Below are 21,818 nucleotides of genomic sequence, written 5' to 3'. Positions count from 1 at the left end.
CTGAACTTAAATCTATGTGACTTAAGACAGGGAAAGGGTTTCAAATGGATATATAACATCTTGATGAAGAAGACAAGCATGAGAAAACTACACCTGAAAAATGACTATAGACTGTAAATAGAAATTTTTGGGGGGCAGGGGCAGGGGGCAGTACTAGGGTTTGAACTCAGGGCCTTGTGCTTGCTAGGCAGGTGCTCTTAGCTTGAGCTACTCCACCAGCACTTTTTTGTGATTGGCTTTTTTCAAGATAGAGTCTCAAGAACTATTTGCCCAGGGTTTGCTTCAAACTGCTATCCTGATCTCTGCTTCCTGAGTAGCTAGGATTACAGGCCTCAACCACCAGCATCTGGCTCTGAAAACTTTAAAGGACTCAAAAGGCTGTAGATTCATCTAAAATAGATGCTAAATATTAATTACATTTCCTAATGAACGGTATGGACAAACATTAGAAAAGTTTAGACTCAGTTGAGTAAAGAAATTCAGCAGTTAAAAAATTCCTTTACTTGCAATTTCCTACCCCTAACTAATCCAAGAGCATTTTAAAAATAATTCAAAAAGCTGTCAAAGATTCCAAACAATTCCTTATTCATGAAATATATAAAAACTTACAGGAGTCAGGAAAGTCCCAAACTATTTAGTTTATAAAAATCATATACCACTTCTTAATATGAAAAAAAGATCAGGATTCACTCTCATCAATGTCCTTATCAGGATCTTGCTCAGCAGCCTCCTTTTCCTGTTGCTGTTTCTTCCAAAGTTTGGCCATCGCCAGAAGCTTGAGGTTAGGTTGATTGGCAGCATCTTCTGGAAAGATGTAGTCATAGTATTCTTCCCAGCCTGCATCAGACTACAGAAATAAAACAAGGTAAGCAAACACATGGTTCAAATACTCACATCTTAAGGTAAAATAGAGAGTTTTTAATGGGAAACCTAGAATTCAAATTAATTTCATTTTACAAAATATCAAAACCTACTACAGAAGGAACAATTGCAAAGATGCACAGTGAATAAGCTGTTATTGGACGGGTGTTGCTGCAACTGCAGTTCATTGAGAACTGAACCTGGTATCAGAGGAAAACTCAGAATCTAAGCTCAGCTCCTCCACAGACAACCAACATAATCAGTTCCTCCAACTCTATCTTGCAGTCTTACAGTGAAGATTCTGAGAGTTTTACTTAATACCCAGTAACAATGACTATAACTATGAATCTGTACATTATTATTTGAACTTGACCATGCATTCTCACCTCCAATGGGCTGGTTTCAATTCCAAATATTGCTTTAACAGGCCCTGTCATTCTAGCTTCCACCCTTCCTTCACAGGCTTCCCAAACCACCCTCCTGACAGGTAATCTCCCTACAGCTGTAAGTCCCTCAAGAAGCCAACAATATGGTCAGTTTTACGCATAAAAACCTTCAATGAGTCCCACCAAACTCCTTCCTATACCCTACAACACCTTGTCAGGATTGGTCCCTAAGTTGAGTTTTATTTCTTTCCTCACTAACTTCCTTCCTGCTTACAGTTCTACTGCTCTAGAACTATCACACTTCATGTAATTACTAGACTCAATCACCAAGAAGCCTTTGCCACTCCCATTCTCTACCCAGTTGTGTTTCTCTAAGAGCCAGATTGCAAGTGACTCCTCTGGTTGTGTGCTCGCTTTCTAAGCACTTAGAGCACAAAGTTCAGTCAGATACATTTCTACTAATTCACTAGGTGGTAAACAGCTCTAGAGCTCAGCTCTTACCCCATCATCAGCCTGGACCTTTCTTCTCTTCTTAACTTTCTCTGGCATGAGTTTGTCTACTCTGTCCTTATCTGATACTGTTCCAAATTCATCTTCAAAGTTTCGCCAGGATTCTAGCAGCATAAGTCTCTCTTCCTTTTCTTCACAGTTTCTCATAGTTTTGTTAGCTTCTTCATAAATCTGTCTGCATTTAGCCACACTTCCTTCTTTTCCAGAAGACAACTCAAACTGAGCAAAGCTGATCCAAACCTTCAAAAAAAAAATTATAGTAACACTGAATATATATTTCCACATAAGTAATAAAGCAATCTACTTCTGTAACCAATTAGTATTTGACATAGTCTTAAAATGCTGAAGAGTTCAAATTTTTTTAAGCTCTGTAATATCCAAGATATTCCACATGCAGTATAAATAATGACCCAGTACAAGTTCAACATTCTGAAATCCTCTCCAAACGCAAGGAATCCATTTTAAATAAATTTTCTTTAAAAAAATAAAGCACACTTAAAATAGAGAAAGATGGTTTTTCAGAATTGTTGATTAAAGCAAAATCAATAAAGCACAGGACACCTTGACATGCTGTGTCCGTTGAAGCAACTGTCGGTAAAGATTTCGTGTTCTTTCAGTTTCCTCCTGCTCAATTTCAAAGTCAATGTATGATTTCCAAAGCACCTAGAAACATAATTGAATGGATCAATTTTGACTTTTAGAAAGCAACATGCTTCCACTTAACACTCAGCTTGCTAACTATCATTGTAACCTACATCTGAGAACGGGTAAGACTTTTATTAAAAAATTAATAGAGTAAAAGTGGCTAAAATAATAACATCAGCATTTAAGTTTGCCAAAACTTGGCCAGAATTCTATAAGATAGGAAAAAAGGCCTGAATTCAGTTTTAGATTCTCCTTTGGAGTTTTTCAAATGCTCAAAATCTGAGAAATTTGTCAAGAGTCTCCCTAGTACTTTCATCATCCTGACACATGCAATTAACTTCTGGGAAGGAATTAGGCCATGCTATCCATGTTATCTGCTGCAAATTCTTGGTTGAATTTAACTCAACAAGCATTCATACCATCTAGGTGTTGTTGCCTATTAGGACACAAGGATAAATGGCCTGGACACCTAAAAGCTGGCAGTCTGGTGGAGAAGCTGAGGCCAACAGTTAGAGCCAGTGATACAGAAAGTCTTGCCCTAACATAATCAGTGGGGCCTAAACAGAATCATGTTAGTGCAAGATTAACAGCATGGCTGGCAGAGCTCTGTGATTCCTGTGAGTCTCATATTGGTTTGGCACCACCTTGTGGCTCCATCTTAACTACTGAAGGCAGGCCAGGACTCCAGGATAGTGGCAGTAGTAATTCCAGGAACATCAAGGTTTAGCTGGCATCTCTTTTTGGCCCAATCCAGGCAAAACTGCTCTAGGAGAATATGGCAATGTACACTCCTCTCTCTCATTTCCCTTGTTCTTCAGATGGGATACCTGCTGTTTCTTTGCCTGGCCTTCTTTTCCCCATCTCCTTTAGCTTTCCCTGTTTAAGAAGAGAGAGCTAATCACCCACCCTATTATATTCCAAGTCACCCTGCATGTCAACTGTGCTCTGGTCTCCAATTAGAGGGCTGCTTCTGCCATCCCAACTTACATTTCTATCCTTCAAACAGAAAAATCCTAATCTGAGTAGAAGAGAATTTATGCACTATAGCACATATATATCTAGATGGTTATCTACAAGAATACTAGACAAATATCTAAAACTATATTCAACTAGAGAACCTCACCTCTGGCATGTCTAAGCGTGGCTGGCTGATGGCTAATTCATAGATTGCCCGGGCCCTCTCAATATCTCCAAGAATTGTCTCTAATTCTGCAAATTTAATCCACGAGGTACAATTTTCAGGTCCAAATTCCAGAAACTTCTCATAAAGCTTCCGGCATCTGTCAAATTCTCGAAGCTGCAGTTCCAATTCTATGTAGCCTTTAAATAACTTGTTCTTTGGACATTTGCCTATGGAAGTTCCCTGGAAAATAAAATGATCAGACCATTGTGATACCTTAATGGTCTCAACTTGTGCAGTAATCCTCAACTTCTCCTAGAAGCTGTCCTCTGCTGAAGAACCTTGCAGAGTCAACATGGCAGGCCATTTTGTTGCTCTGTGGTATAACACTGTTCACATGGACATTCATTCGGCTGACAAGGTGGCCTGTGCTCACCGGTACCAAGTCAGCAGGAGGCTGTATTCCAGAATTACTTAGATAACTATTTTGTGTTTTAAACTTTCTCAGGATCCCCTAGGGATACGGATATCAGATATATAAAACCTCTTTTAAATAACAAGGTAGTCGAAGAATGAAATGTGACTTGCTCATAGCAGAGAGAAGCTTCTCTGAAGGAAAACTGTATTTAAACACAGTGTTTAACCCTATTAAGAAGTTATAGGACAAATTATTAAGAGGAAAGTACATTTAATGTACCAAAAACTTTGCACAAGATCACACTACTAATCCTACTATGAGGACAAAAAACTGGTACCTATATATATTTCCAATGTTGAGATAAAATGTTCATTTGTCATAGTAAACAGAAATAATTTAAGCACTATCAATGTTTTTTTCAAGAGCTCTGTATTTTCTAACATGTTCCAGACTACAAAGAAATAAACTTCTGCTTTATTTATTTATTTATGAGGCAGGCATACTCCTGCCTTGGCCACCTGAATGCTGGAATTATAGTCATGTACCACCATGCCCTGGCTGTTTACTCTTTTGTAGGAATTACACAACTTGTAAGCATGAAAGTTTTAATTTCCTTCTCATAAAACTTAATGAAGCATATCCTCCCCACCACTTTTTTTTTTTTTTAACTTACCAAAGCTCTTCTGGCAAATGGTAAATTTTTCTGTCTTATTTCAAACTGGGCATAATATAACCACATTTTGGCAAATGTGAACTAGAAAACAAAATCACAGAAATATCTAGCTTAAGAGATTCATTTAAATTAAAATAAATTTAAATTAACCAAAGGTCACTGACAATTTGATTTCCTCAAAGCTTCAGAATGAGAAGGGATATATTTTGCTTATTTACAAGATGACCGCTTTGCACAACAGTTAAAAATGTACTATGATCTAGACACTTTATTGTAATTCAGAACATTGTAGCTTCTACTTAGAATAGGCCTTGTTTTGTGGGCTCTTGTCATAGACAGAATATCCTCTTTTCTAAGGTAACTTGGTCAACACTTCTACAGCAGGAAACAGACTTTGTTTCTTGTGCTGGAAAACATAGCAGAAGTAGCATCTCAATCATCTCTAGGTAGGGCATGTGTTCACTCATGCATGCAAGTGCTCAACTATCAACACACACATTTCTGTGTCTCCTGCACATGTTATGTGCTGTGTATGTCTTCCTCCTTCCACTCAATGTCTTTAAATTACCCGGCTCATGTGAATTTCTACATTATCTATGTTATTTGTCACTCAACACAGATTGTTCTCTGAACTAGACTGTAGGCTGTTTTCAGAGGCAAGGCACATACCTCATTGCAGTGCCTAGTGTGCACTGGAAAATATTCAATCAATAAATATTATTTCATTTAATTATTTCACAAGTACCAGAATGGGTTTTTGATTTGGTTAAGATTGAAAACTTTAGAGCATTACCTTTTTGTGAGGAATTAATTCTAAAGAGGCTTGATACACCTGTCTTGTTCTCTCAGGATCCTGTATCAAGACAACAAATTTTCACAAAATATTGAAGTCTGTTGCTAATGTTAATTTTACTAGTTTCTAATTTTATGAGTCGTAGTAAAAATGTATACCCCAACTCTGAATGTTTTCTCAAGTTGCTGTTTTCAAATGCAGACTTCATTTATGATCAAAAATGTGAACTATCTTAGGCCATTAAACTTTGGTTTAAGAATCACCAACAACATGGCCATCAAACTCTGAATGCTTCTTTATAGAAAGGCCTTTGCCTGATAGCAGAAAGAAACAAAGATGTTGTATAGTTTCAGATCAATAACAGAAGGTTAATCTTTACCTGCTAACTCAACACATGATCAATTTCTGAAATTCCTCTTGATTTTTACTAAAAGCAAAAATGTATAATCTGTGATCCCTATTTGTGAAAAACCACATAAATTATTAGTATAAACTACATATATAAACAAGGCTGGCTCACTGATCCCTTTCAAGTTCCAAATGACACCTTGTGCCTCAAAGTTTAAAAAGCAAAACAAATTAAAAAAAACACCTCACCTATGTATACAACAGGCATAGTTTTAAATGTTACAGAAAGGATATGTAACTATGGCTATAAGAAATCAAAACCAAATTTCTGTTTCAAGGATTGTAAACTATCAGTTACTATTCATAAGAAGCTGTAAGGACAAGGCATCAACAACTGACACAGAATTCAGTTTTTTACCTTTGCCTCCAATTCTTCATAGAGTGCATAGTTGATCCAAAGGTATATGTAGCGCTTCCAGTGCCTTTTCTCCTGAATGGGCGGGACATTGGCAATGGCTCTCTCATAGACCTCTCGCACAGTTTCTGCTTCTGCATCACTTTCCACCAGGCGCAAGTAATCAAACCATGCATCATAATTGTGTGGATTAGCCTAGAAAGACAAGCAACTTAACTGATAAAAATAAAACCAAGAGCTGCACTTGCCAGGCGATATTAGCTGAAAGGAGGCATAAGACTGACTTTCTTTATTTTAGTAATTTTTCCCCTAGGTTTTACCTACTGTCTCATTTAAAAATCACCATTCCTAAAATAATATAAGAGGAATGGAAAAAGGAATATAGAGGGCAGGTTACTGTCCCCATAGCTGGTTTGCTGCCCCCATAGAAAAGCCACTTTCCTCTACCGCCATTACTATCAAGATTACTACTCAATAATGAGGTGCCTATTCTTACAAATGTCTACAGATGACTACCTGCCATTATGTTCATAATAAAATTACAATGCAATTCTATCACAATCACAATTGTGATTTCTCTCTCCAGGGTCTTGCTATGTAGCCCTGGCTGGTCTGGAACTCACAATCCTCCTGCTTCAGTCTCCCAAGTGCTGGGATTATAGGCATGAACTACCTACCACACCTGGCTCTTTTGTTGCTGACTTTTGGGTTTTTGGACACAGTTTCCCTATGTAGCCCAGACCTTGCTAGCCTACCTCCAACTCCTGGGGATTGAGATTATAGGCAGGAACCGCTCCAGATTCCACATTTCTTTTTCGATTTATGAAACAGGGTTAGCAAAAATATACTGAGAATGACAGACAGAAGCTGGTAAAGAAAAGTCAAATGAAAAAAAAATATACAAAGTTTTCTTCCAAATGTTGGTAAGAATTTAGGGTGTTCAGAAGACGACCCAGGGAGAAGTGGTTCAAAGCAATGCAGGTCACTGCACACAGTCTGTATTTCTTTTGCTAAAGTTCCATAGCACAGTCAGTAATCACTAAAGTGACTTTCCACATGTGAGTGGCACAGTAAATCTCGGTACGATTTGCCTTTTTTATCAGCCACATTTATTTCATTTTGTCTGAAATAGCTGGAAACTCATACAAATGCATCATTAAGAGAATAATTGCTGATAGCTCCAACTTGCTGTTATGTATGTTGTTATAGCTCATATTGAATAGCACAGCTTAGTTATCTGCAGTCTACTACCTGCACTAGCACTCACCTTCACTTCTTCCTCATACTGGAATCTCCGTTTGCTCACAATGATATCTTCAATACCTCGCCTGTCGCCAAACTTCTTCTCAAAGATGGTATAGTTTTTAAAGAGTTCCTGGGCCTCTTGCTTTGGAATTCTATCCAGGGCATACTTGTAGATGACTCGTACCCTTTCAAACTAAAATCAGACAGAATGATTATCTTCTAAAACACAATATTCTCATTCTACTCACAACCTGGAGAGTAATTATAACAAAATATTACTTATAAGTTAGATTTTGAGGCCTCAAAGTGCCTAAAATAAAATTTTTTTCTCTTTGTTGAAGGTACTTTTGTCATGAAGGACAGTCTTCTTTGAGTTCTATATGTAACACTGTCTGCCTATCATTGCTGATTTATTGTGGTTTATTATAAATCTCAAAAAGGACCAAAACTAAGCTTTTGTTTTCTTTCTACCCAACCTAGGTCATTCCCAGTCTTAGCAGGAAACAACTTCAGTCATATACTTGGTCACAGTGATCTGCCTTGATGCCTCCCTTTTCTCATTTCTGACACTCATTATTCCAACAAGCTTTGCCATTTCTACCTCTTCAACACTATCCTTTTCTTCTCCTCTTACCCCCACCAACCTATCTCCATTCCTAACCTGGGCCATTTCAAAAGTCTCCCTATAGGCCTCCCTTGGTTCCATTTATGCCACCATCTTGCTAATATATTATCTATGAATTAGCCAGAGGCTCTCTTTAAAACATAAATCACATGCAGGTATTCTCCCACTTAAAACCCTTCATTGCTTCTTAGAGCAGAATTTGAACTCCCCAGCATGATTCATGTAAAACAATAGCCCACCTCTCTCAAGTCTGTGTTATGTTAACTAGACTTATGCTAGTGCAAATAAGCAGTGACTTATTTGTGGGGCAATCTCTGTTTTCATTCTAAATTCTGTTCTCTGTTCTAAGGGCTCCTGGCTTTTTGTTTCCCAGGTCTGTTACCTGTACAGTCTTTTAATCAGGATGCCAAATGACTGTTTGTAGACATTCAGATTTAAAGGCTTAATTTTCAAACAAAGCATAACAGAATTAAGAATTATAATATAATCTATAACCACTCAGTTCCCAATTTGAAGCTCAGCTACACATATATGCTATGTTCTGTAGAAGTTGTTTTTTTTTTTTTTGTACTTTGAAAGCATCTTCTCTAAGGATAAATGAATAAGAAAAAATGAAATCAGCTCATTGTATCTAAGATGCGATCTTTTTAAAGTTGTTTAGTAATCACTTTTGTGAAGTATACTTACTTCCTTCTGATTTTCCTCAAATTTGGCAAAAGCGACATAAAGGTGTTCATCCATATGCTCATCTCCAAAGAATTCAACGGCTCGCTCATACACTTTCCGTGCATGGGCAAAATAAGCATGCTTTTCTTCGAAGCGGGCATATTTGATCCAGTTCTTCACATCAGGATGTACAAGGACGAGTGGAGGGGGATTAAGGAAATACCAGGCAAAACATGGCTTGAAAAAAATATAGCAAATGGGGGCTGAGAGTGTAGTTCCACGGTAAAGATCAGGCTTAGCATTGTGCAAGGAACTGGGCTCAATCGCAATATCAAAAACAAAAAACAGACAACAAAAAATACGCCACCAGCTGAAATAGGGAGAATCAAAGTTCCAAGCCAGCCCAGGCAAAAATGTTTGGGAGACCCCATCTCAAAAGCAAAAAGCTAAGCCTGGTGTCATGCACATCTGTCATCCCAGCAATGGCAGGAAGTATAAAATAGGAGTATTGCAATCTAGGTAGGGCTGGGCAAAAAACTGATAAACAGGAAAAAAATAAAAAGGCTGGAGGAATGGCTCAAGACGTAGAGTGCTTGCCTAGCAAGCATGAAACCCTGAGTTCAAACCCCAGTACTGCAAAAAAAAAAAAAAAGAAGGAAAAAAACAAAAAACAAAAAACTCTAAACCATACCAATCCCCAAAATTCAAACTACAACTATAGAGGTGATAAAACACATATAAGGTGTGTAACTATAAATCCATGGCCTCCATGAGTGCTTATTCAGTATTGTTGCAGTGGTTACAAATACAAGTTTGGAGAGAAAGAAAAATCCCAACCCTGGTTACAAGCCATGATGTTCAACAAGTTTTTGAACTTATGTCAGTTTTTTCTTCTGTGCATATGGAAAAATACCAACCTCAATGGAGCTGCTTTAATGTAAAAATGTATATAAAGCCCTTAGCAATTTCTGTCCAAAATAACCTGGTCAATAAATGGCACGTATGAGATTATATGTTCAATAACACTGATAGTTGATTAAGGAAAAGATATCATGCCACTAAAGATAACTGGTAAGTAGCTGGCAGAATGGTTTAAGTGGTAGAGTTCCTGCCTAGTGAGTGCAAGGCCCTAAGTTCAAACCCCAGTACTGCCAAAAAAAAGAAAAAAAACTGGTGAATAGAGTCAAAAGAGAAAGTTCTGAGTTGCTATTTTATTTAAGAAGATGCTATCTATATGCATTTTTAGGATGTATCTATTTCTTAGTTGAAGACACTGTTAATTTCCAGAGTAGTGGTACATTCAAATATGGCAAAGACGTTAAGAGTACCACTTCTGAAGCTGCTCTACTACATTCAAATCCCACCTCTATTACTTCCTGTGACAGCCAGGTTAAGCTACTTAATCACTCGTGCCTCAGTTTCCTCATCTGTAGAATGGAGTAGTTCTTAAACTGCAGGGTTTTCATGAGAATTTGTAAAGTGCTTAAAATAATGTGTGGCACATTGTAAACACTATAAAAGCTTCGTTAAGCTAGTATTAGAAGAGTAGAAGTAACTAAGATCTTAACATTGCATACTAAAGTTCACTTGCAGTAACTGTGCTCTATAAAGTCACCCTGAACACTTAATTACTAAATGCCAAACCAATGCTCCTAAAGGGAATGCAGATACACACACACACACACACACACACACACACACACACACACACACATATGTACATATATACACCTCACATAGATTATCACATTAAATCCTAAAAGCAACTCATCCTAGCAGATTCTATTTTATTTTACAAGATGTGGCTCAGAAGCATCAAGTGACTGGCCCGCAGCTGGCCCAGTAACAGGTGCCGGAACTGGGATTCAAACCCCATCCTATGAGCCCGAGGTGGGAGCTCCTTGCAGCCACAGCACTGGCTCCTCCAGTCTCCACCCCTCTGGTCATGGCTATGTAAAGCTGAGATGACGAGGCAGAGCTTTGCCTTGTCGGGCCTCAGCTGGGGACTGCACACTGGGAAACTCAAATTTTCCACTGCTTTGTACATGTTCACAAATGACTATAAAATGTTTTAATTACTGATTTGGGGATTACAAATAAATTTTAGCAATTATTAATTTGCAAATATGAGGCCTGTGAGTAATAAGGATTCTGATGCTTCTGTTTCTGAAAGTGCTTTCACAAGGATCAACTTCTAATTTCACAATTAGACCACCATGGGTTCTTTTTGGAGATGGTGCTGGGGGTAGAACCCAGGGCACATGCTAGGCAAGTGCTCTACCATTGGGCAACACCTCTAGTTGTACCACAGGTATTTTTATTCATTTTTTAAAGACACCACCAAGGCTCAAAGGAAATTTTTACTAGCTGATACCACACAGCTAGTGAAAAAAAAAAAAAAAGTCCAGTAACAATGTTCAGACCTCAGAAAACCATGACTGGCCAAAACAGCCAGGACCTGTGTATTATTTTCTATAAGGAACCACAGCAATAGTGCAAAAATATAAATAAACCCAAAGTCTCACTGAAAAGGACTCAAAACTGCCCACACCACACATTTTCATTTTGACCAATCTATGTCCCTATAAAGCTGAAGCTGATAAAACTTATCTTCCTAACCTTCAGTGTAATATTAATGGCTACAAGTACTGACCATGAAATCTCTATGGAGAGGGAGCACCCAGAAAAACAGTGGCACCACTCAGAGCTCGTCCAAAGGATATATCGTTCATAAATGGTGCGTGCCCGCTCCACCTCTTTGTATCTCAGCTCGAAGTTGATGTAGGAGTGCCAGGCTTGCTCCTCAGGCTGCCACTCCATCCAGCGCTCAAACACCTGCCGAGCACCAGCAATGTTCCCCAGCATCTCCTCCATGTATGTGTACTTGTACCTTTACCAAAATCATCCAAGAATGCCTGTTATGGTCATAATGATTTAGGAAAAAAATGACCTTCAGCATTTTCTAGTTCTTTCTTTGTTAAGTATTAAGATTTAAAGTTTTATCTGTCCTAAAGGTTAAATCAAATATATCTTTTATTGAAATACAAACCTGAGAAAAGAATGAACTATTGAGAAAAAATAATTTTTTTCTTAAAACTGCCTAGCTCAACAAAATTGCAACCACAATTTTATTTTAATTACATAGCTAATAAACATTAGGATTATGTCATAAACTACAGGACATTAAAGCACTTACAGAATATTTAAAGAGGAGAATGTGGGATGCAAAATTACACATATACAACGATTATAACTATATAAATAAAACAAATACACAAAAGTGTGGAGTTTTTTTCTAATCTACAAAAGGCTATTTCGTTAGGTGAAAAACTTACCAGAACTGGTTGACCCGTGGCAGAGTTGTTATGGCCCGATCCCAAATGTTTCGAGCATGATTGATCTGGCGATTTTTCATTTCCATTTCTGCATATTTCAGCCAGAGTGTAATATTTCGATAGTCTACATCTAAAGCACGCTCGTATATGGACCGCGCCCTTAAGAAGAAGATTTGGATGGCTTCAAAAGTACTCCATACAACATATGTAGCGATTATGTCAAACTATGCAATGCCCTGATATTTTATTGGGTGTCAACGATAAGCCAGGTTCTTGGTATAAAAAGATGAAAAGACATGACATTCTCAAATTACAGCACCAAGTCTCACAGAAAGATAGACAAGCATGTAGTTATAATACATATGTAATAAGCATTAAACTTAAGACCTATAGAGGAAGCAGAGAAAAAAAAATAACAATGTTTGGTGGAATAGGCTAAGTAGCAGGTAACTTCAGAATTGAGATCTTAAAGAAAGTTCCAGTTTACCAGAAGGCCAAGGCTGGTGAAAAGGAGTGCTCATTCCAGGCAAAGGGAATACCCAAGTAAGAAGAATTGAATGATATGTTCCAGGAGTGCCTAATAAATGGGAAAGTGGGGGCAGGTGTATGAGGGACAATGTAGAAAGACTGGAAAACAGGTAAGGCCAGGTTGCAATTTTTATATTGTTCACTGGTTTTCAGCAGGACACTTTATTTTTTAAAATCTCAATACACAGAAAGCAGATGAAACTGGGCTCACTAGCTATAAGAGCAAGCCCCACCTGTAGAGAACCTTCTCTAACCTTGGCCACTTCCAGTGTGCCAGAGGCCTGTCAAAGGAACCTTACAGTTCCCAGAAACAAAAGCTGAAAATTACTACCAGAGGCACACTCTTTTACTTATGCCTTAACTTTTTCTTAATTTTTTTGTCTGTTAGTTGGTGACATCTTTATATACAAAATCACATTCTTAGCAATTTCACCTTTGAATTTCTTTTAGACTTTCTTCCCATTGTGCGTATTTTATCCAGTTACTAATCACAGTCCTATTTTTTCTTATGTTATCTTCAAAAGTCTGAAAGACAAAAGGGTCATATTAAGAGGAAAAATGACCTCACCTTTTACCTATTATAAACTTTGTACTAAAAAGTTATTCATTTTGTTCCTGTTAAAGAGGAATTACATCCTGGAATCCTTGAGGCATAAGAAACCCACTACTGAAGGTTACACTTACAAGTGTTTCTCTAAAGACTTACACACAGACAAAGGTAAAACTTATTGGCAGAATTGCTGATATTTTTTCTTGCTTCCCTTGACAACTAACTGACACTTTAAGAGACTCTATTCTCATTCCTAATAAGAAAATGTTTAACTATTAATCCCCTCAATAATTCTCAGAATTTCATACATAACTCATTGAGAATAAGAAATAAGTAAGATATAATACTAGTGGTCTAAAATAATTTTATTGACTAGAGTGGGGAGGTCAAATCAGATCCAAAGGACCTGATTTGTCCTTTGTCCTCATGATTGTCCCCCAGGTCATGACCCTACTGAAGTCAGTGGTACAGACAAAAGTGCCTGTTATACTTCCATCCATCTTTGATTCTCACCAAAAATTAAGTCTCTGGTGCACTTACTTTCTTTTAAACAGACAACTCATGGCAAAATGCAATTATCTGGTAACCAGAAGCTATATTATTTATGTGGCTAAATATACTAACCTCATCATACCCTACAGATTCATACCAATGAACACCTCTTCAAATACTGACCTACGACTTTTCGACAAAAGACTGAAAGATTTCACATGGACTGACCTTCCTTTTCCTTAGCTTGTAATCATTTAATTCTTCTTCATCTGTGATCTTCTGTTGAGGTGGAGGTGGAAGAAGCTCAAGTTCTCTTTCTTTAGCTTCTCTTAAGAGTTGTTCAGCAGTTATCTGTACTTCAGCTGGGGCTTTGTTTTTTACCTTTTAAGAAACAAGACATTTCTATTTTTGGTGATGTGCTTTACACAAGGTTTAAGAAACACAATTATTTATTTATTTATTTATTTTAGGATGTGAACTTTTTTATTGCGGTACTGGGGTTTGAACTCAGGGCCTACACCTTGAGCCACTCCACCAGTTGCCTTTTCTGTGACCGGTTTTTCAAGACAGGGTCTCATGAACTATCTGAGGGGCTGGCTTCAAACACCAATCCTCCTAAACTCTGCCTCCTGAATAGCTAGGATTACAGGCATGAGCCACAAATGCTCAGCAGGATGTGAACTTTGTAAGTATGACTACAAAACGCCCTCTTTGTATGACATGTTCACATTTCTCCATGAGACTGAATAGAAAAAAAAAATACAACATTTTCCAGGGATCTATTACAGATATATTACCAACCTATGGGTAAAAGTCTTAAGAGATAAAAATGACAAGAATGATAGGAAATTTTCTCTTTTGGATGAGTATAATAAACACTGACACTGTATAGGTAAAATTCTCATCAGAGATTTTGCTTTACCAAGATGTATACAACCACTTTTAGCATTACAACCTCTATTTACAGAATTCCTCTACTTATTTCAATACCTCTGGTGAATGATTTGGTTTAGTTTTTCATGGCATTTTAAGTCAACTTAAAACTTATTTTCATCAGTAGAGAAGCTTCTTGAGGTCTTAGAACTATGTTGTCCAGCACAGAAGCTGTCACTTGTGGTGAATCCACGTTGTAATGAACTCTAAGTGTAAAATACACATTGGTTTTTAGAACTTCATATAAAAAAAAAGAATAAACTACCTCATTAAACTTTTTAAGTAATGCTTACATGTTAAAATGATACTTTGAATACACTGAATTAAATAAAATGAACCACTAAAATTAATACCACTTGTTTTCTGCCTTTTTAATATAGTTATGAGAAAAGTTTACATTACATAAGTGGCTGGCATTCTACTTCTGTTGGATTAGTAATGCCCAAGAAAAATTTATGGATCACAAGTTTGAGGCCGGTCTGGGCTACATGATAAGACCTTGTCTCAAAAGCCAAATGAATAAACAAAGCGGGAGACTCAAACTGGAGGAAGAGTATCTATAAAGGCTTAAAACAAGTCCCGCCACTTATTAAGCACTTGGTAAGTATCAGTGGTGGAAAAGATCAGATAATAAACCTATTGTTTAAGTTAAACTTTGCAACTACACAACTCCTGTCATCTACTCCCACTTCCTCCACTATCAGCTGAGCTAACTCCTATTCTCCATTCAAGTCTCAGCTTCAATGTCACTTCCTCAGCCAAGTTTACTCCGAAGGCCCGATGCACACCCCTCATTCTTGCCCGTGGCACAGCCTACCATTGCCTCGGAAGGCACAACCACCTGGCAAAGTTGCCACTTTACACCACCATGCTTTCTGGGTACTGCTGCTGGGCCACAGTGCAGCGTGGCTCCCAGCGCCTAGCTCTGCCTGGCGAGATCAATCTCTGCTGAAAACGATTCCACTCCTCCCCTGCAGAAACACCTCCGCAGAACGAAGGTCGTGCACCGCGGTAAGGCTATCCCGCGACCCACCACCCGCTGGCCCTTCCTCCTCTTTTCCCCTGGCACCGGCACAAAAACCCTCTTTCCCTGACACCACTCTCCCTGGCCCGAGGCGGCTGCGCTGGGGGAACCCCTCTCCAGGTCCCCTCCCTTAAGATCTCCGCTGAAGCCTACCTTGGCCACTTTAGGAATCCGCTGTTTACCCGCCGCGGTGGAGGCCGCCATGGCTGCAGCAGAGATCCCCGCACACACCCCAACCCGAGAAACGTGCTCAGAGAGCTCGCCCAAAGCTTTTCGACAACAAACAGAATCCCGGAACCGGAAGCGGAACTCCGAAACGACCTTTGACTCCCCGCACGCACCGTGACGGAAAAGTGCGCCGTTTCCTTGGTAACCGGCTGCGCGTCTTTCCTGGAGCTGTGGGTGGAGCGCGGCTTCCTGGAGCTGTAAGGTGGGTAGAGCTGGCCTTCCTTGCTGGCAGGGATGGTAGGACTGGGTTTAGGGCTTTAAGGGGCGCATCCCAGGTCAGTCTCCCGGACTGGGATGACCATGCGAGGATGGGTGCGTCTGAGGAGCCGTGGCACCCTGCGAGAAGAATAGGAACCAAGCTGGAATCTATGTGCTCGAGGGCGAGGGAAAAGAGGGCGGGCAAAGAAAGCATAGTTCCAGAGTGCCTCCCTTGGCACGGGCTGCTGCGCTCCTTGGCCGCGGGTCGCCGCGCTCACTCCAGGCTTTGTAGTCTCTCACGTGCACGCCTCTTCGTAGTTTCAGCTTTCTGGTCGGCTGTGCCCAAATCATGAACACCTAGGCTTGGAATTTAATATAACGCGAGGTATTTTGAAACCAAATATTACGAGAAATTGAAAATAAATCAGAGTAATTAGCAAGCCACCCAGCCTTGTGCGAAACGTGTTTAAATTATCCGTGAGTGTGCCTTCATTACTTAAATTCTCTTATTCTCAATGTCCTCAACTGTGAATCGAAGATAGTTGTACCTGTTTCCCTGGTTAAAAAGAAAAATCTAGCCGGCTCACTCCTGTAATCCTATCTACTCAGGAGGCAGAGATCAGGAGGATCGCGGTTCGGAGCCAGCCAAAGCAAATAGTTTGCGAGACAGCCAAAGCAAATAGTTTGCGAGACCCTATCTCGAAAAATCCTTCCGAAAAATAGGGCTGGTGAAGTGGCTCAAGGTGAAGGCTCTGAGTTCAAGCCCTGGTACCACCAAAAAAACAAACAAAAAACCCCCCAAAAAACCTATGTAAAATGCTGAGTAAATATTAGCTGTATAATACTTGACCCACTTTCAAAAACAGAATAATTATGCAAATGACTAAGAATGTTTATAAATAAAGAAAATTAAGAGAAGTTTTAGATTCACAACAGAATTGAGTGGAAGATATAGAAATTTCCCTGTGTCTCCTACCCCGCCCCCACACAAAGCCTCCCCACTATCAACATCCCCCTTCCCTAGTGGTATGTTTGTCACCGTCAATGAACTTACAATGACACATCACCTGAAGTTCATAGTTTATGTTAGGGTTAACTCTTGATGTGCATTCTACAGTCTTGGACAAATGTATCTATCTACAGTTACAGTAATATAGAGAGGAGTTTCACTGTCCTAAAAATCCACTTACTCATTCCTCCTTCTCCGAAATCCCTGTCAATACTGATTTTTTTTTTACTTTCCATACTTATGCCTTTTCTACAATGTTGTGTAGTTGAAGTCATATATGGCTAATATTGGCTTCCTTCATTTGGTAATACATACTAAGGTTCCTCCATGTTTTTAATGACCCAATCCTCCAAGTCCCTGCTGGATGCATGGTTTTAATTCCAATTTTCTGTTTGGAATGAGGTCCATGCTATTTCCATGGAGGATAAATACTCCTGTAATCCTAGCCTGTAATCCAGAGTCTGTGTCAGATCTAATCACTTCCTGAGTCATTGCTCACAATGTCATTGCCCACCTAGTTTGAGGATATTCTTTCTTTGTTTTTTTTTTTAAGACCCAAATAATTTATTAAATAAGCAAAAATGAAGCCACATGGTAGGTCTGGTTTGTTTTGGTTTAAGAATTTCACCATCTTTGAAGACTAGATATAATAAAATGCCCACCAGTTGGCTGACAGTAGTCTCATTTAGGCAGAGGATTTTCCTTGCCCTCTCACGTCCTCTCATTTTCTTTTTTTCCTAATTCATCTCTCTAATTAATCTTTCTTATTCAGAATTTTCACGTAAGCATTAGGTTTATGATGTCATATTTCACAAATAAGTTTCATTCCTGTTTTGTTTTTAAGTTAAAACCAAAACCAGGAATAGTATAGACATTATTAAAGTTTATTCCTACCAGTTAATCCACCATGTCTTTGTAGGAAGCACCTAATTTCACAATTATAGGTGCTATGGAAGATATGATGGCTGGAAAGGTAGTGCTCACCTTTGAAACAAGGCTGTCATTCCAGTGCTTCCTAATGCTTCTCACAGATTTCGAGTAAGAAAGGTCTTGAGGTGAGCCACCCTCTGATGATCATCTCCCTAATGGAGATGTGCAGTACATTTTTTAAGCTCATTAAAATAGAAGATTCTGCTTGAAATTATCCTATACCACACCAAAAAAAAGGGGACTTTGATTGGGGCAAAGGTACCAAAATAGGATTTCAAATGAAGAAGTTGTGGATATGGATAGTAATGATGGTTGTGCAACAGTGTGAATATACTTAATAGCATAACAACATACACTTAGAAATGATTAAAATGGCAAACAAATTGTCTTTTTTTCAAAAATGAAGAATAGGAAAATAAAACAGGTCCTATCTAGGGTTGGTATTAGTGGGAGGGGGAGGATATAAGGAAAGGGTTTAGGATTATGAATATGGTGGAAATGTTGTGTACTCATGTATGAAAATGGAAACATGAGACCTCTTGAAACTTCTAAGAATGGGGGGAGGGAGGATAAAGGAGAATGACAGAGGGGATGAATTTAACTAAAATATATTATAAGCATTTTTGTAAATGTCACAATGTACTCCCCAGTACAACAATAATATGATAGTTAAAATGGTAAATTTTGTGATGTATATATTTTATAATAATGAAAGCAACTTCAGCTTTATAAAGTTTTATGCTTTTCATGATGATTAGACATTGATGCATTATATATAATTAAAAGTCCATTTTTAAAATGAAAAATTAAGAATGATGACAACATTAGGAAATCAACTGAGCTATGTAAAGCCATCTTAGAAAGGAAAGGCTATTATGTCATCAACACTTAACTGCAGCTTGATTGAAAGTATGTGTTCATCACAAAAGGATTGATTGGTCCTGTGGTGGACAACAGTGTAGAGATGCCCAGGCAAACTGTGAAGGTTGCCAAGCAAGCATTGCATATCTGGGTTCCCTGACTTGACATCTCTATAATGGATGAGGACAGTCCCAGGCTCCAGACACTGTGAGCAGCTTTTTGCTGTCCACCAGCTTGGATCTTGAGAATGGCCATGCTCAATAATGTTTGTAATGATGGTTAACATGTACTGAGCACTTAAATGTATGTCACACACTGCTTTCACTGGTTCGCACATAAAATTCTCTGATCTCTGTATATTATCTCTAATTTACAGATAAGGAAGGTGAGGCACATAGAGTTTAAGTAACTTGCCTAAGTTCACATAGATGAGAAGTTACAGAAGCTGTCATTCTTGAAACTCTGATTCCACAGCCTATCTTCTTTACCACAGCCCCACACCACTTCCCTGAATGCCACTTTCTGATAGCTGGTCTTTCCATGTAGTTGATCCACAAGAGGGTATATGAGTGGCCTTGCCATAGCTTAAACATATGTTGATTTGTGTCTGCAGAGTATGAAGAAATTTGAGCCAATATTTCAAGTTTTGGATACGTTACATAGATAGCAAGATGTTTTCTTTGGCAAAATGAAGATCTGCCATTCTGAGCCCACATTTCTACAGAGCAACACCTACCTGGAGTTGAGAATGACACAAGCACCCTAGATCACTGCTACACGACACCAAGGCTACACGACAATGACCACATACCACATGGGACACATGGTTCTCCACCACCATGTTTTATCAAAGGCAAAAAGTCAGACTTGAACTTAGTACTTAGATTTGTTAACTGCCTGGGCTAGAGAAACCTCTGGGCCGCCCCACTTAATTTTCTCATTGTTAAATGGGAAATTATTAAGAGATAAATAAATTGCTATCTTAAATTCTTCTCAGTTTTTGCAAACTTGGGTTTGCCTTTGCTTTGCTGATGAAGCCTCTTGGTAAATGTGTGAAGTTGAGTGTAGTAAAGACCACTGGAGGAGGAGTCCTAGCTGTCACCCTGTTTTCTTCTCGGCCCCCTCTGATTGCCCCATATCTTACACCTTTGACATTTGAAGGTTTGTGGGTAAGAGAAGTCTGGCTGCAGTTTAACATGAATATCAGAGGACAGTGAAGATAGGGGACCATTTACCCCAGAACCTGCAGGGGGGAGCTTTCTATCCTGAGGCCAATCACTTCACTTCCTACACTTTAGTTTTTCACACCTGACAGAGGAGCTCAGTCTAGTGCTCTTTTAAGCCCTTTCACTGCTCAAGTTCTTTGATATATCTGTAAACAACAAACAGCCAAATGATATAGTGTGTTTTGCAAGAAAAATCATACACACAATGTAATTCTTTTGAAAACTTGGCACAAGCCATCTGTGTGCTAGAAGTCAGAACAGTGGTAATCTTTGGATTGGGATTGACTCAGAGTTGTCATGAGACAACCTTCCAAGGGTGCCAGAAATGTTCCATGTCGTTCTTAGAAGCAATATGACAGTGAAAATTAATTTCCCTGCTTTTAAGCTTACTTGTTAGCATATAATAAGTCAGTTTTCCATAGGGAGGAGAGGAGGGAAAAAGAAGACAAAGAAAAGATGGATATTGAGAGAGATTGAAACCATTTTGTGGCCGCCTGTTCCCATCAGTACCATTTCCCTCTAGAACTTACACTCTGCACTGTTGCTGCCACTCAAGATTCTGCTCAGAAAAGATGTAGGAAAGACTGAGTTGTACAAAAAAGCAGGCTACTTTGTTATTGATCTTCTTGAAGCCTTTAATGTGTGTGTTAATCAGCTTTCCATCATTATGTCAAAATACTTGCGATAAATAAACTTACAAGGAAGAAAGGTTCATTTTGACCCACATTTTCAGAAGCTTCAGTCCATGGTCCTTGGTCATGTTGCTTTGGGCCTATGGCAACACAATGGCAGGAGTATGTGGCAGAGCAGGACTGCTTGCTTCATGACCATACAGCAAAGAGAGAGTCAGGAAGGTGCCAGGGTCCCAATGCCCCTTTCCAGAGAATACTTCCAATGAACTTACTTCCTTCAACTAGACCCAACTACCAACAGGTTCCACTGTCTCCCAATAGTGCTGTGGATTAGCAACCAAGCCCTTAACACCCGGGCTTTTGGGGGACACTTCCATACCATAGCAATGAATGTGGTAACCCCTCAGGAAGACTCTTGCAAGCAGCATTTCCTACATCATTTGACCACAGAGCTTTTGTCTTGAAATGTTGCTCAGAACTGCCTTCTTTCATGGCTCCAGTTTGGAGAACTCTGTTTGAAACATGGGCAGCAGATGTCAGTATTTCTCCCACAACTCCTGACCACATGCCATGGTGGCTAATTAAATGTAAGAAGACACAGAGTCATTAAATAAGTCCTTTCAATGAGTCTCAGGCCTATTGTTAGAGTGTTTTAAAGCAGTTTTGTGGAAACAATACAGTTGTAGAAATTTCTAAACAGGCCAATTCTCAGAAACTTTATTCTCCAATGGATAGACATTTTAGCCAGGTTGCAGTAGCAGTTGTCACAAACTACCCCAGGGGAAAATATATGACATCATTACTCTCATACCATGTTCACTTTGACCATATGGAGACTGAATTAATGTGCAATTTTGTTTGTACTGTAAACAAACCAGCTTATGTCAGATTAATAGTGCACTGTTTTTTCTTTTAGGGGCAGGAAAAAATGTCTATACTCACTTCTCCCAGAGGAAAGGTAGAAGTGGTTCATTGCCGAAGAACAGAATCACAGGATGTTTATTGTATCAAAAGCCTCATTAGAAAATTTACCCAGAAGCTGTTTGGGAAGCTTAATATCATCTATCTTCTGTAAGTATATAACTAAATAAGTTCAAGATTGTTTGCCAGTTTTATCACAGGGCTGGGGATGTAGCTCAGTGGCAGTGTGTTTGCCTAGCATGCACA

General features: G+C 38.9%; 2 protein-coding genes across 5 annotated transcripts in view; one reads left to right on the top strand and one right to left on the bottom strand.

Moving 5' to 3' along the window:
• Nucleotides 1-623: 623 nt before the first annotated feature.
• Crnkl1 (crooked neck pre-mRNA splicing factor 1) lies at nt 624-15,876 on the bottom strand. Its single transcript, XM_020170614.2, has 14 exons — nt 15,721-15,876; nt 13,839-13,991; nt 13,002-13,093; nt 12,041-12,199; nt 11,429-11,595; nt 8,727-8,905; nt 7,437-7,607; nt 6,173-6,364; nt 5,407-5,466; nt 4,614-4,694; nt 3,526-3,765; nt 2,319-2,420; nt 1,749-1,997; nt 624-847 (listed from the first exon to the last, which is right to left on the bottom strand). The coding sequence occupies exons 1-14, from the start codon at nt 15,769-15,771 to the stop codon at nt 680-682; spliced, it is 2,064 nt and encodes a 687-aa protein (XP_020026203.1). The 5' UTR covers nt 15,772-15,876; the 3' UTR covers nt 624-679.
• Cfap61 (cilia and flagella associated protein 61) overlaps nt 15,846-21,818 on the top strand; it is a 310,679-nt gene continuing 304,706 nt past the window's right edge. For all 4 annotated transcript variants that reach the window (XM_074074242.1, XM_074074241.1, XM_074074243.1 and 1 more), the window contains exons 1-2: nt 15,846-15,997; nt 21,568-21,722. In XM_074074242.1, coding sequence (XP_073930343.1) covers nt 21,580-21,722 — 143 coding nt within the window. In that variant the 5' untranslated portion in view covers nt 15,846-15,997; nt 21,568-21,579. The remainder of the gene's footprint in view (nt 15,998-21,567; nt 21,723-21,818) is intronic.

Source organism: Castor canadensis, chromosome 5, assembly GCF_047511655.1.
Source record: "Castor canadensis chromosome 5, mCasCan1.hap1v2, whole genome shotgun sequence".
In the NCBI taxonomy this organism is placed as follows: domain Eukaryota; kingdom Metazoa; phylum Chordata; class Mammalia; order Rodentia; family Castoridae; genus Castor; species Castor canadensis.
Note: the sequence above shows the minus strand (reverse complement) of the source record. Positions and strands in the feature narration are given on the sequence as shown.